The 15,391-nt window shown below is 38.0% G+C and overlaps 1 protein-coding gene across 6 annotated transcripts in view; it reads left to right on the forward strand.

Moving 5' to 3' along the window:
• Positions 1-15,391, forward strand: part of PFKP (phosphofructokinase, platelet) — a 139,914-nt gene that overhangs the window by 112,163 nt on the left and 12,360 nt on the right. For 3 of the 6 annotated variants that reach the window (XM_056800003.1, XM_001373982.5, XM_056800002.1), the window contains exons 16-17: positions 604-756; positions 14,712-14,876. In XM_056800003.1, the coding sequence (XP_056655981.1) occupies positions 604-756; positions 14,712-14,876 (318 nt within the window). Of the gene's footprint in view, positions 1-603; positions 757-11,860; positions 12,014-14,711; positions 14,877-15,391 lie in introns of all 6 variants that reach the window. The other 3 variants (XM_056800005.1, XM_007504709.3, XM_056800004.1) reach the window with 3 other exon arrangements.

A 15,391-nucleotide genomic window follows, 5' to 3' on the forward strand; every position in this document is an offset into this window, starting at 1 on the left:
TCACTCTTTGCATTATTTATTTAATTATTATTTAATATTTTAATTTTAATTTTATTTAAGTTTTTAATTTTGTTATTTTATATACAAATTAATAATAATTTTAATTTAATAATAATACATATTTAATGACAATAATTATTAATTACTTAATCAGAAATCCAGTGATCATTATCAAAGGTAAAGAGTCTTAAAAATCCACCCATTAACATATGTTGGAGTCTAGCCCTCCTTGAGAAGCTTAATTAAATGAGTATTTTTTCCCAGGTGTTAGGTTCATTTATAGGGGGGAAATGTAAGAAAACTATTGGAGTAATGAAGTGTTTTGAGAGGAAATTTTTAATCCTTTTAAATGGGAGATAAGGATGGATAGGTGGTGGTTCTGTCATTATTCCTTTAAAAAAATGCCATTCCTGTTTTGTGTTCCTAATGCATGTTATGTTGTTTTTTAGTAGTCCCTGCTATCCCAATGTGTGACTTGTGTGTTGTGGCAGAGGTGGCTCTCCTTGTGGCGCTTCCATGTCCTTCCATGTTCCAGTGATGTCCACTCTTTTTCTCCCCCGATTATCCCTAATTATTGTACTGTGCCTGTCCCTCACCCAATAGGCCTACCTGGGATTGCTGGAACTGTCAGCTGCCCGTGAGAAATATAAGGAATTCTGTATTCCAATGATTATGGTTCCTGCTACTGTATCCAACAATATACCCGGTTCCGATTTCAGCATTGGTGCAGACACTGCCCTGAACACTATCACCGATGTAAGTCTGTGCATGCGTATGCAATCTTCAGGCTAATGCTAATGGCAAAATTGGAGGCACCTCTGTTTTATATACCAGTACCCTGGAAATGATCTGCTTGAGCTATTTGGGTCCTTCTGCCAAATGCATCTTGGTGTTTTTTCCCCTAAACCCTGACTTTCTGTCTTAGAATCAGATTATGTATTGTTTCTAAGGCAGAAGAGTGGTAAGGGCTAGTCAATGGGGGTTAAGTGACTTGCTCGGGGTCACACATCTAGGGAATGTCTGAGGTCAGGTTTGAATCCAGGGCCTCCCATCTCTAGGCCTGACTCTCAATCCACTGAGCCACCCATCTGCCTCCCATCTTGGTGTTTTTTAATAGTTAATCTACAGAAATGAAGTCCCCCCCCCCCCAATTAACCAGACTACCCAAATATTTTGTATAACTAGTAAAACTTTACCCACTCCATACCCTATTTCCTAGCAATGATTTCTTTAATGACAGAGTTCTTTTATAGTTTACAAAATAAAACAGAAGTAGCTCAAATTTGAGTGTAAACCAGAGGCATCAAACTCATGGTGTAGGGGCTATAAGTAGCCCCCAAAACTCCCAACTGTGGCCCAAATCAGATTAAATGTAAATGAGAACTGCTTAGCAAAATAAATAAAAATATAATACAATGTAGGTAATGTTGGTTTTTGGTTTTCCAAGTCAATATGAAGCCTTACCTTTTATATTAGAATAATACCAATACTAAGTATGGTTCTAAGGCAAAAGAGCTGGGGTTAAGTGACTTGCCCAGGGTTACACAGTTGGGAGTGGAGTATCTGAAACCAGATTTGAACTCAGGTTCTCCTGACTCTGGGCCTGGCTCTCCATCCACTGAATCTCTTAGTTGTCCCTGCCTCCCTTTTTTCAGGACCATGAAGTGATAGTCAATTTGTTGCTTTGACAAAACCATTTACCTGTTTTCTCTGCAGTTTTGATTTTCACTGGGTAAACTCCATTTCTTGCTATATAAAATGGGAATGTTATAGAAAAGTAGATGATTATACATTTGGAACTAGAATTTCCTTACATTATTTTAGATCACTTAAAGCCATATTCTATACTATACAAAACCATAGTATAAACACATTCTTGTTTTCTAACTTTATAACCCAATAAAGAGATTGTTGTCTCTTCACATTTTACAATCAAGGATGCATTTTTCCCCCTTTTAATTTGCATTCAAAATTTATCTAAACAAATCTGATTTTAATTTTGCTAAGAGACCTGAATTTTGAAGATTTATATGTCTAGTGTTCTTTGACATCAGACTGATTTCTAGTACTGGTAAATAAAAGTTGAGGATTCCCCCTCCAAAAAAAAAAAAAAACTAAAGCCCAAATTTCAGCACAGAAATAATGCTAGGTTTATGCTACTTGCCTTTCTTTTCTTTATAATCTTTCCATACTGATCTAACTTTAGATCTTCAGGAAATATCTATGATTGAAATTCCTTTTCAATATACTAACCCTATTAAAGTCTTCTAATTGGGAATTTCCTCTTTTGCTCTGCTAATATCTATCCAAACCACTAATCATAACCTCAAATTTACTCTTATTCATTCTTTCCTGCTATCTGCTCAAGGTGTGAATGGTGTTTCTCTATGCTTTACTTGCAACAGAATCAAACTAATATGCGTAATAAGTTGTGCTTAATAAAACCTTAAGAAAGTGGGCATATGTTGTGAATCTGAAGTTAATTTAAAATCATTTAAAGTTAATAAGATTTTTCTTCACAGCCATCAGAAAGCTAATATGTATTTCTAGTATGTGATATAATGTACTTTGAAATGTAATGGAAAACTATAAAAGGAAAGTGAGATTTGACAATCTTTAAAGTTGGATATTAGGACCGTCAATCATCATCTTATATTATGGTGCTGACTTTGTGTCATGAACCTCTTCAGTAGCTTGGTGATGCTGATGGCCCCTTCCTCAGAAGAATATTTTAAACACGTAAAAGAATATATAGAGAATTACAAATGAAACCAAAGGATAATGAAGATAAAGATGTATTTATTTTCTCATCCAAGTTTAAGAGACTGCTTCCCCCATCCTGAAATCTGTCCATAGGCCCCTTGGGACCCATGCTTGATGCCCATGCTGGCCAGTTATCTTTCACACAGAAATGTGGGGTGGGATAGGGACAAACCCCAAACTATTTACCTTAGCTCTAGACTAAATCTCTAATGCTTAGAACTAGAGATCAGATAAGAAGGTTTGACCAGATTATTGTAAACAACCAAAACAACATCAACCTCAAAAATGTGTTTGTCTTAATTTTGAATCAATAGTGTTTTACCAAGAGCAGTAAGAAGGAAATAACACAAAAGGAGACTAAGAAGCCAATTTACATTGGAGATTTAAACTCTTCTTTTGACTACTGATCCTGTCTCCTTCTGTAGTCCTCTATGTACTATATATGGGATAGATAAGTATGGAGTCTGGAGTCAGGAAGACTCATCTTTTGAGTTCAAATTTAGTCTTTGATACTTACTAGTTGTGTGATTCAGGGCAAGTCACATGACCCTGTCTGTCTCAGTTTTCTCATCTGTAAAATGAGCTGGCGAACCACTTCAGTATCTTTGCCAAGAAGCCCCCAAATGAGTCACAATGAGTTGGACATGACTAAAACAACTGAATGATGATATTCTACTCAACTCCTATGTATAAAAATCCCAGTCCTTCCTTATGAAGAATCATCTCTTCTGCTTTGGAGACAGTAGAGGGATATTCTTTATACCTCAACTAGTGACTGATTTTTTTCCAATTATGTGTAAATACTGTTTTAAACATTCATTTTCTAAAATTTTGAGTTCCAAATTCTCTCCATTCTTCCCTTTTTTCCCCTCCTCCCTCCCTGAGGTGGTAAGTAATTTGGTCTCTTTTATATAGTATGTATGGTCATGCAAAATACATTTCTACATCCGTTATGTTGTGGAAGAAGATTCATTAAGAAATTAAAGAAAATGAAGTTAAAAGTAGTATGCTTCAATCTGCATTCAGATGGTATCATTTCTTTCTCTGGAGGTAGAGAAGTAGCATTTTTTCATCATGAGTCCTTTAGAATTATTTTAGATCATTGTATTGGTAAGAATAAATCATTTATAGTTGATTATCATACAGTACTACTGTTACTATGTACAATGTTTTGGTTCTGTTCACTTTACTTTGTATCAGTTCATATAATCATCCTGCTCTTCATTATAGCTCAAGAGTATTCCATTACAATCATATACCACAACTTGTTCAGTTATTCCCCAACTGATGGACATCCCCTCAGTTTCCAATTCTTTGCCACCAAAAAAAGAGCTGCTATTAACATTTTAATATGAATATATATTTTTCCTTTAATAAAATCTCTTTGGGGAGTATACACCTAGTGGTGGTATTTCTGGATCAAAGGGAAAGTACAGTTTTATAGCTACAAATTGTTCTCCAGGACAGTAGGATCAGTTCACAACAGTGCATTAGTGTTCCAATTTCCCCCACTTCTAATACTTGTCATTTTCCTTTTCTGTCATATTAGCCAATCTGATAGATGAGTTGATACCCCAGAGATGTTTTAATATGTATTTCTCTAATCAATAGTGATTTAGAATATTTTTTCATATGACTATGAATAGCTTTCATTTTTTTGCCTCAAAACTGCCTGTTCATATCCTCTGACCATTTATTAACTGGGGAATGAATGACTTGTATTCTTATACATTTGATTCAGTTCTCTATATTTGAGAAATGAGGCCTTTATCAGAGACTCTTACTGTAAAACATTTTTCCTAGATTGCTGTTCTGTTCTCAGGTAGCTGAATGTTAATGATGAATATATTATGAGCACAGAGGTTACAGAGATTCCTGTTTAGATTCCAGCCTTTTTAAGAACCTCCATGAATTTATAAGATATACTACTGAAGGTGGTAATGGGAATTGAGACACAATAGTTCTAAAACAACCCTATAAGGATAAGAGTAGCCAACTGATCAATAAGCATTCGTTAAGTGCCTACTATTTGCTAGACAGTGTTTTAGCTGTTTTTTGTTTTTTGGGGGGATTTTTTTTTGGATAATAGATTTAAATAGACTATGGGAATGCTGGAGTAACTTTTACATTTAAATATGGGTTCATTAACTGGTGACTTTTTTTTAAACTCTTACCTTCTGTCTTAGAATCCATACTGAGCATTGATTGTAAGGCAGAAGAGCAATAAAGGCTAGGCAACTGGGGTTAAGTGACTTGCCTTGGCTCCCATAGTTAAGAAGTATCTGAGGTCTGTAAAGGTTAAATTTTGGGTGGAGACTGAATATAAAATTTGTTGGTTGCTGGGGATTTAATTTTTAAATCCCAATGAAGTACTCAAGTCAGAATGGAATTTAATGGTGATTTATTTACAATAGGAGGAAGAATTTAAGAAAGAGAGTGAGAGAGGAAGGAATTTTAAACTGCTCCAGCTCAGTTTGAGCCAGGCAGGAGTTCAAGCTTTAGCCAAGGTGGCCTCCCCAGAAGGCCAAGGGAAAGGGGAGTCAGTCTTATCACTCATCATGTGACCATCTCAAGGAAGCTGTCTGAGGAAGCTCCTCCAGACTCCAGTTCCAGGGTCAACTCACTTCCAGTCAGTCCCCACAGGAAGTGACATGAACTCCAAAGGCAGTTCTCTACATCACTTCCTGTGTCTCACATGTGCCAATGGTGGCTCAAGCTTGGCTTAGGACAGCCCAGGGGACAGTCAGTTGTTTCTGATTTGTCACTTGCTAGCACATGCCAATGTAGTGTGGGTGTATACATTCCTGGGTGCTAGACTAAGCAAAATGGAGAAAATCTAAAAAATCACAATCCCCCCTGATGATGATTGGGGGGCTAGACTCCCCAACTGATCACTAAACATAAGCATCCTGCACCCCCAAATTTTCTAAATGCAGGTGCATACAAAATTTTACCTTCTAAGAGAAAACTACAATAGTTAGAGATAAGAGGGAAATAGAAGAGAGAGAGCAAAACCAATGTTTTTGCTGAGCGCATTGACAAAAACCAATTTAGCCCATTTAAAATCCCTGCACTTAGCTTACCACTATACTTGCTACATCATTGCAAAGGAAGAGAGTGTGGGAGGCGTTACTGCCAGTTAAATACCAATAACGTGATGTCTAACATGATCTCGTCAGTGTGGAAATTCAGGAGAGATTATAGGGAATTCTGGAAAATACCAAGGGCTTCTGGGAATTGAAGTCTAGGATTCAAAATCTCCATTTATATAGGTCACACTTGAACTCAGGTATTCATGACTTCAGACCTATTCATTATGTTACCTTGTTGCCCCAATTGGTGACATTTTGAAAAATACTTTTAGAAAATGCATTATCTCTGTTCTAAATATCAAAAGTTTCCTTTTAAAATTCAAACTTTTTGGTTCAAGTGAACTTTTTGAGGTGAAGTCAGTTATTGGAGATCCTTTGGAGTCTGGAAGTTGAAGTGGCTTTTGTATGCCGATATGTGATCCTCCTATCTAGTATCTTACCTAATTAGCTTTTCTAGAACAACTAATATCACTTAAGCTTTTTTGAAAAAAAAAATTATTTTCTCATTTCCCAATTCCATATAATTTTTTAAAATCTTTTTTTTTTTTTAAATTTTGAGTTCCAAATTCTCTGACGACTTCTCATTCCTTCCCTCTCCCACCTCCTTAAGAACTCAAACACTTTATTTTAATGCTGAACTTCCTTTACTAATATGGGTGGGGAGGGACTTTGTTTTCAAGTTTCAGGGCTTTTTGCCTTGCTGTTTTCAGAGCTAGTTCTGGCATTTTAGGAGTTTCAGATGCTTCCAAGATGATGTGATCTTGGAAGAGATGAGGTCACTGCTCTTTTAGTCTGTACTCTGGTCTTTCCCAAAGAAGGGCCCTGATCCCTTGGGATGGAAGTTTTTACTCAGGGTCCTTCCTCCTTTGGTACTAGAAGTGTTACTGCCCCTCAAGGTCCCTGATCCCTTGGGGGTGATCCTCAGGGCTTCCACTTCCTTTTGACCAAAAGTACTCTTCTCTGCCCTTGAATTGTGACCCCAAAATGGGTATAGGCTATGGTGTTGTCAAACAATGAGTGGTCCTGTGTATTTCAACCACATGGGCTGTGGACCAGTCTCCTCTCCAGTGTCACAGATTTTTCTTCCCTCCTTTGTTGTCTTAGGTTAGGAGAATGTCTCACCCTGACCTTTTGTTAGTTCTGCAACTCCAGAGTTAAATTTGGGGTATTATTTTAAAGTTGTTTAAAGGGAAATATTTGGAGAGTTAGACTGAATGTTTCTTTCCTCTACCCCTGGAAGTCCACCCTGATTTTTAACTTCAACCTAAGCTTAGGAACTGAGTGTGGCATCTCTAAGAAGCAATTATCTTTCACCGTGATTGAGTACACCCAAGGCAGGGTGTACCCAATCATAAAAAAAATTTCCAAAACTGGAATTTGGAAATTCACAGGGAATTTCTGACTCCATTTTTATTTTTTTTATCCATTGTTATAGTTTCCCTATTTGTAAACTGGGGAGGGCAGCACATGTGTTTTACTTCAAAGAGATGAGTAAAGGCTAATTAAGAATTTTTAAAATTTTGAACATGAGAAATACTAAACAAACAAAAAACAAAACATTTAGTCTATTTGTGTTTAACACAAGTTAACTTTTCATTGGTCAAAAATTTTGTCCATTTTTTTTTTTATTAAAAACCCTTACCTTCCGTCTTGGAGTCAATACTGTGTATTGGCTCCAAGGCAGAAGAGTGGTAAGGGCTAGGCAATGGGGGTCAAGTGACTTGCCCAGGGTCACACAGCTAGGAAGTGGCTGAGGCCAGATTTGAACCTAGGACTTCCCGTCTCTAGGACTGGCCCTTAATCCACTGAGCTACCCAGCTGCCCCCAATTTTGCCCATTTTTCAAACTAAAAAGTAGCTTGCATAGTAGCTCCTATGGAAAATAGATTTTCCAGTATGTGCATCATAAAGGCTTAGATGGCAGAGTTTTTATAAATATTTGCCTTATAATACTTAATAGAAAGATTTGGAAGTTTTTACAAGGCTATATGAGGTCCCTAATACAAACATTTTTGCTATACCAAATAACATTTTTCTGTAGTCAGTAGATAACAACAGTAAGTTGAATATATTAAATGCTGCTCCTGATTGTCATTGAAACTTTTGCTAATAGCCACAACTATTTAAAACCTCAAAAGATTCCTTTGGTAAATAAATTGACCTCCTTTTTTAGCATACATAAATGAAGAACATCTGGGGCTCCTTGGACATATTTAAAACATTTTCAGTTGGTGTCATCAGCAAATTTAATAAATATCCTCTACTAGCAACTGCTTCTTGCAGAATTTTGTCCTTTTCATAGGAGTCATAAGCCTTGAGTGACCTATACTGACTCTAGCATGCCTTTGTGCTGAGACTATTTTATTCTCTAAGCATACTGTTTGAAAGTTGTCCTTTCTTCCAGAACTCATAGAGGGGAAATATTGAATGTGCAGCAATATAAAAATTACCAGCGGCTGTAAAGGGTTGATAAAAAAATATTTTTTTTTTCACTTAAGGGCTTGCAAATGACAGGTTTGACAAGCCTAAGCAGGTATTTTATTTGCTTATTTGATGAAATCACTGTTAGAACTTTTTCAAAAAGCAGTGTATTTAAAGGGGTGGTTTCCTCCCTAATGTACACTGTAGCATCTTGAGTTATAGGGAAGGATACTTACCCTAATACCAAAGGAGAAGGTACTAGAAGGTTCCATGGGGTCTTCATCTTGATACATCATCATGGTATGGAAGTGACCTCAGAAGGCTATACCATTGAGGCACAAGCTCTGGTATTTTCTCTCATGAGAGAAAGGCTCTGAGCTCCAAGCAACAGTGGACCAACCTAACAAGATACTTCTGAAGAGATTCACTACCAATAGCCTGGCAACTTGTGATGAATTCTTTGGCCACAGCAACCTACAAAACAAAGAAGTCCATTCAAGCTGACCTCAATTTGCTTGATCGTTCTGTAATGAACTAAAAGAACATTGGTTTAGTTTCTTGGAAAATAAGTTCTATATCCTCTGGAAAGTAAAAAAAGCTTATCCAATAATAGTCTATTTTCCATAGTAGGAAATCACTAAAAACCCACACCAAGCATACTTAATTTCATATTGAATTGGTTTAATGAAGGCAATGCAGGAAGAGCAGTCAGTAAAGAAAAGCGTCAGTTCTTACAGGAAAGAATATCTCAAACTGAAGTTTGATTATATCCATTAATTTCTCCCTGATGTTGATGCTGGTAGTGGTAAGGGAAGACTACTTATAGACAAACTATTAATGAAAACAGATAGATAGATAGATAGATAGATAGATAGATAGATAGATAGATAGATAGATAGATAGATAGATAGAAAATGACTCAAACTATATGAGTTATACCACATAGGTGGTATATAGCTTTCATTAGTTAAGTGCCTTTTTAGAAATTATTGAGGTCAGGGCAGCTGGGTGGCTCAGTGGATAGAGATCCAGGCTAAGAAATGGGAGGTCCTGGGTTAAAATCTGGTCTCAGACACTTCCTAGCTGTGTGACCCTGGGCAAATCATTTAACCCCCATTGCCTAGCCCTTCCCACTCTTCTGCCTTGGAACCAATACACAGTATTGAATCTAAGATGGAAGGTAAGAGTTTAAAAAAAGAGAGCAAAGAAAAATTATCAAGGTTCTAACCAATGGCTCACAAATATTGAGGGATAATTTTTTTACAGCAAAAAAATTTTAAAAGTATGTTTTAAAAGTATGAGCTGGGTGGCTCAGTGGATTCAGAGTCAGACTTAGAGATGGGAGGTCCTAGGTTCAACTCTGGCCTCAGACACTTCCCAGCTGTGTGACCCTGGCCAAGTCACTTGACCCCCATTGTTTATCTCTTACCACTCTTTTGCCTTAGAACCAATATACAGTATTGACTTTTAAGATGGAAGGTAAGGGTTTAAAAAAAAAAAGTATGTTAGGATTCTGAGATGAATAATTGGGTCCATGCAAACCTGGGCAGGTAGGTTGTGGAATGGTGGATAGAGTGCGGGGCCTGGAGTCGGGAAGACTTGTCTTCCCAAAATCAAATCTGGCCTCAGATACTTACTAGCTATATAAACCTCAGAAAGTTATGTAATGCTTTTTGCCTCTGTTCCTCATTTGTAAAATAAGCTGAAAGACCACACCAGTGTCTTTGTCAAGAAAACTCCAAATAGTGCCACAAAGGATGGGACATGACTGAAAATGACTCAACAACAAAAGTAACCCACCCAGATTCATACAGACTAGTTACCAAGACAGGGAAGGTAGATTACCCGGAGGCAGAAAAAAGAGAGCTAATGCAAGGAAGGAGAAGGCTTCGTCTGGACAGCTTCAAAGAAGTTACCATGGAAGTAATCCCAGAGAGAAGAGTATATGAGTAACTGACCCAGAATATACAGGCAGGCTTGGTAAATGCAGGTGCCTTTTGTTCTCCCCCCAATTACATGTACAAACTATTTTTGCCATCAAAAAAATTATTTGTGAAAAACAAAAGACCAAAAATACACACACACATGCGTGCAGATTCCATTAGTTCTTTCTCTGGAGGTGGATAACATTTTTCACCACTTGTCTGTTGGAGTTGTCTTGGATCAGTGTTTTGGTGAGAATAGCTAAGTCATTCTCAGTTGATCATCATACATTATTGATACTTCTATTCCTGGTTCTGTTCACTTCACTTTGCATTGGTTTGTGTAAGTCTTTCCAGGTTTTTTTGAAAGCATCCTGCTCAGAGTAACTTCCTACAGCACAGCAAAATTCCACCATAAGCATATACCACAAATTGTTCAGCTATTCCTCATTGAAGGACATCCTCTCAATTTTCAATTCTTTGCTATGACAAAAAGAGCTTCAGTAAATATATATTTTCCTCTCTAAAAAATCTCTTGGATACAAACTTAGTATTGGTATTGCTAGGTCAAAGGGTATGCACAATTTCACAACGCTTTGGGTATAGTTCCAAATCCCTCTCCAGAATGGATCAGTTCACAACTCCACCATGTAATGGGGAAATTTAGGGGAGATGGGAGAGGTTATAATATTGTAATGGTTAAGAATGTGGCTACAGGATTTATGTAATATTAAACAATGGCAATTCACAACCAACAGTGCATCAGTGTCCTGGTTTTCCCATATCCCCTCCAATATTTGTCATTTTCCTTTTCTGTTATACTAGCTAATCTAATAAGTGTGAGGTAGGGAATGATGTATATACTTATAAATGTAAATCAGTTCTCTATATATTTGAGAAATAAGGTTTTTCTCAGAGTAACTTGCTATAAAATACCCTCTCATTCTCTGCATTCTTTCTAATCTTGGTAGCATTGGTTTTATGCAAAAACTTAAAACTCGATGTAATCAAAATACCCATTTTGCATTATGTTTTAAATCACTGACATGAAGTGATGCGAGTTAGAAATGTGGCAAACATTTTGCATGGCTGTGTCTGGGGCTGAGCCAATTTCATCCCATTCTTCTTGGCCTCTTTTGCAATGGTGCTAGTAGGTTATTGTTTGGTATTGATAATTTGCTTCACCCTGAAGCAACAAGAAGAATGGTATTTTATTCTAAATATTTATTAAAATTTTAGTTTTGCTAATTTTCACAAGGTTTAATCTGACAGACTCACATTACTAATATAACCTTCTAATAATATAGCCATACTAACTGCTGCTCCATCACTCATATTTCTGGCTCTGCTTGTGTCTCTTATCTGTTTTCTGCATGCTTTCTGTCTCAGATTCACTGATTCACACTGCTTTTCAGAAATAAGATAGTGCCAGGGTGACCCCCATGCATTGTTGTAGATTTCTTTACTGTTTTATTCCCCTCTTATGCTTCCTATTATTTCTCAGATTTCTTTTTGATCCACAAATGGGTTTGCCACTGGAAAAAAGCCAGTCCTCTTCCACACATGCAATGAACCACCACCAACCAACCATCTATTGACTGATAAGTATGAAATGCATAGTGTGGATTGATAATGCTATTTCTATTTGTACTGCTACTCGCAGGCTTTTCAAGGTTGTATTAACTTATTCGAGGCACGGCCCCAACATAAGGAGTTTTGCATCCCTATGTGCATTTTGCCTGCTACTATTAGCAATAATGTGCCAGGCTCAGACTTTAGTATTGGCTGTGACACTGGCCTGAATGCTCTTGTGGAGGTAAGAGAAGATCAACTACACAAAGAATTACCAGTTAATCAGTCTTAGAGCCTTAGTTTATCTTTAAAATTTTTTTGTATTATAATTTTTTATTTTTCAGGTAATGGCTTAAAAAATTATTCTCTCCTTCCCATTATTTTCTTTCCCTTAATATTGTTATTTTTTTAACAAAAGAAAAAATATGATAAGCAAATACCTTCAATGCATATCTTCAAAGTCCAGCAAAACAAAGTTTCACATTAGCCATGTTCATCCTTTAAAAAAATTTTTTTTTAACCTTCCATTTTAAATCAATACTGTGTATTGGTCCCAAGGCAGAAGAGTGGTAAGGGTTAGGCAATGAGGGTTAAGGTATTTGCCCAGGGTCACATAGCTAGGAAGTGTCTGAAGTCAGCTTTGAACCTAAGACCTTCCTGCTCTAGGTCTCATTCTCCATGCACTGAGCCACCCAGCTGCTCCCCATGCAGACCTTAAAACCTTACCTGAAACTAAAGGTGGATGAGATGATAACATTAAATATTTATCGACTTTGGCAAACTAAATTTGCTCTTTTTCCCCTCCCTTTGCCCAATGGCTGCTATTTTGCCACTCCTAGCTATATCAAGAATACTTTTTCAAGATAAAGAATTTTTTAGAGTTGTCTTATAATCAAGTTGTCTTATTTATAATAAGTATATACTTATAATAATAAATATAGAAATAACTTAGACGCATAAATTAACATGTTTTGTTATGGAAACAAAAAGAGGGTGATGATTATCCACAAAAGGTATACCTAATGGTGCAGCTAGTTTTCTTGGGTGAGGGAAGAAGGAATAGAGGAGTGGTCCCTCACAGGAAGGCTCTGCCTTTAATAATTGTACACATTCTTATTGCATAGGAAAGTGTTCTAAGTCCATTGGATTGGATAGAGTAGCTAAGGGACAAAAAGCTTTGAGAACAGTGGCCCCCTCCTTGGAGAGAAGTCATCGGGCCACCATGAGGCACATTTGTGTCCTGCTGTTGCGCTCCATCCTCATCAGGCTGGGGGAGCAGCTTATCAGAAAGTCGGTTTCACGTTGGAGTAAGATTGTAGACACTGTGCAGGGTCCCGGAACGTGGAGTCCCACAGCGAATGACTGATGAGTTTCTTGGTTTTTCCCCTCATCCCAATGTTGACGCAGAGGGCTGGTTGTGTTTCTAGTTTCTGGAGCTGCGCTCCTGCTTTTTTTTTTAGAGAGTACCAATATGGTAGCCGTCAGGCAGCTCATGGGTAGTTCAGAAGCTCTTGCTTATAAGGAGAAGGAGAAGGGTAAGTGGAGGCATGAAGCCATAGCGAGAATATGGTCAATGGTAAAACTCAAAGGAGCTTGATTTTCAAATGTTTCCCTGATTTTGTTTCTTTGGGTTCAGGCAGGAGTGGCGTGCTGGGCTGCCCCAGGAGATGTTTTCTGAGCCCTTTTCCTCGTCTTTCTCGCCAGTTTTTAAAGTCCTCTTGAGAGCTCTTGGCGCGCTGGGTGGTTGTCTGTCCTCATATCTGTTGGGGATTTGGCTCCTATGGATGGGAGGCTTTATACCAAAACGTGGGCAAGAAGGGACTTTAAAGGAGGCTCAATCCTAGCTCCTGCCCATGTTTAGCGATAAACATTGGTTGAAAAGGTTTGAAAGAGCCCATTATCCTTCCTGTGCACAGCAAGGCAAAGCCCACGCTAGGATCTCTGGCAGTCTGCTTAGTTTAGTGCATGGAACTTACTGTGTTCTAACCTGGTCACCATTATTAGGAAGCCAAGAAGGTAGCCTGGACAGTTTTACAAAGATATTGCGAAAGACTAACATAATACAGTAGTAGGATAGAAAGAGCGCTTGATGAAGCAGCGGCGGGCTTGGAGACGCTGCATTTCTCTAGAAAGTTGTGTTAAATGTCCTTAAGCTTCCGCTCTAAGGCTGGCTCTTACCCGATTCCTTTCACGGCGGTTTCTTTGCTTGGCAGGGGTAGGAATCCTTTGCGCCGCAAGGTGTGTTGGTAGCCCCCTAGACAGAGAACGTGTTTGAGAGGTGTGTGTGTGTCACATTCCTTTAGCCAAATGCCACTAACTAGGAGCCCCAAATCCACACGTTGGTGACAATTACGCCGATTATTTGTATGTATAAATCACTCAACAATGTCTTTGACAACAATCTCTTCGTTTTTTGTTAGTCAACGTGTTCAATCTTAATCCATTAAAATCTACTTTTCCAAAATTGCTAGAAGGGGGAAAAGTAGAAACAATTGGGTTGAATTTTCATCTTTATTGTATTTTCATTTTCCACTTTAGTGAAGGTACAAATAAAGAAATGAACATAGCAAAGACTGGTTGAATAATATATTTTTGCGTTTTTTTTTTTATGTTCAACATTTTGCTATGAATAATAGGAATGACCCCAATTGCTTACTAACATTAACCCAAATGGTAAGTCCTCTTTTTCTTGCTGGTTACTTATAAACTGCGGGCTCAGCACTGAAATGATAAAAGAGCTGCAGGGAAAGCCAGGAAGTTCTGGGAGGAAGAACTTGTGCCTATCAGTGGGCCAAATAGCTATTCACTTTCCTTTGAAAAGTGTAGATTGTTAAGCTAAAACAATTTTAAAAGTCTGAGAGGCTAACAAGGTGGATGTGACTTGTGGAGAGGAAAACCGAAGCAAGTTTAATTAATTAATTAATCCCTCATCCTGTGAACAGACCTGTGATCGAATCAAGCAGTCCGCGAGTGGGACCAAGAGGCGAGTCTTCATCATCGAGACGATGGGCGGCTACTGTGGCTACCTGGCCAGCATGGGGGGCCTCTCTGCTGGGGCCGACGTAGCATATATTTTTGAAGAAAAATTTGACATCCGAGAACTACAGGTTTGTAGCCATTTTAGGCCACAAGGACTTCTTTTATTCCCTGTGTTTTCTGTGTGTGTGTGATGCGTGTGCTCGATATTGGGAGAGAGGAGGAGCATCCCACCTCCTTCTGGAGAAGAGCTGGGGGAACATTTGGGCTATTCCGAGTGAAAAACGGGTCAAATCTGTATGTCTCCTAGTCCATCCCCTTCTGTAATAGGAAAGTCATGAAGTGCCCTCTGCTGGTTCACTGCTTCTTACATGTAAGGATTTTTTTTTCTCCCACTATAGCAAGAGTATCAGGTCTTCCGTGGAATTAAGGCCCATTTCTCCCAAGATGACATTAGGTCTGTCTCTAAAGAACCCCTGCTGGATCCTGACCAGTCTCAACCAGTTTAAGGTCTAATAATAACATAACAAGAGCCAGATTATACCCATCAGCCTCACTGCTACAGAGGAAGAGAAGTATAACAGAATTAGAGAGAGAAGGCTGTGCTGAGGAATAAAAAGCAGCCAGGAGGCACAAAATAAATTTT

This window comes from Monodelphis domestica, chromosome 5 (genome assembly GCF_027887165.1).
Source record: "Monodelphis domestica isolate mMonDom1 chromosome 5, mMonDom1.pri, whole genome shotgun sequence".
Lineage (NCBI taxonomy): Eukaryota > Metazoa > Chordata > Mammalia > Didelphimorphia > Didelphidae > Monodelphis > Monodelphis domestica.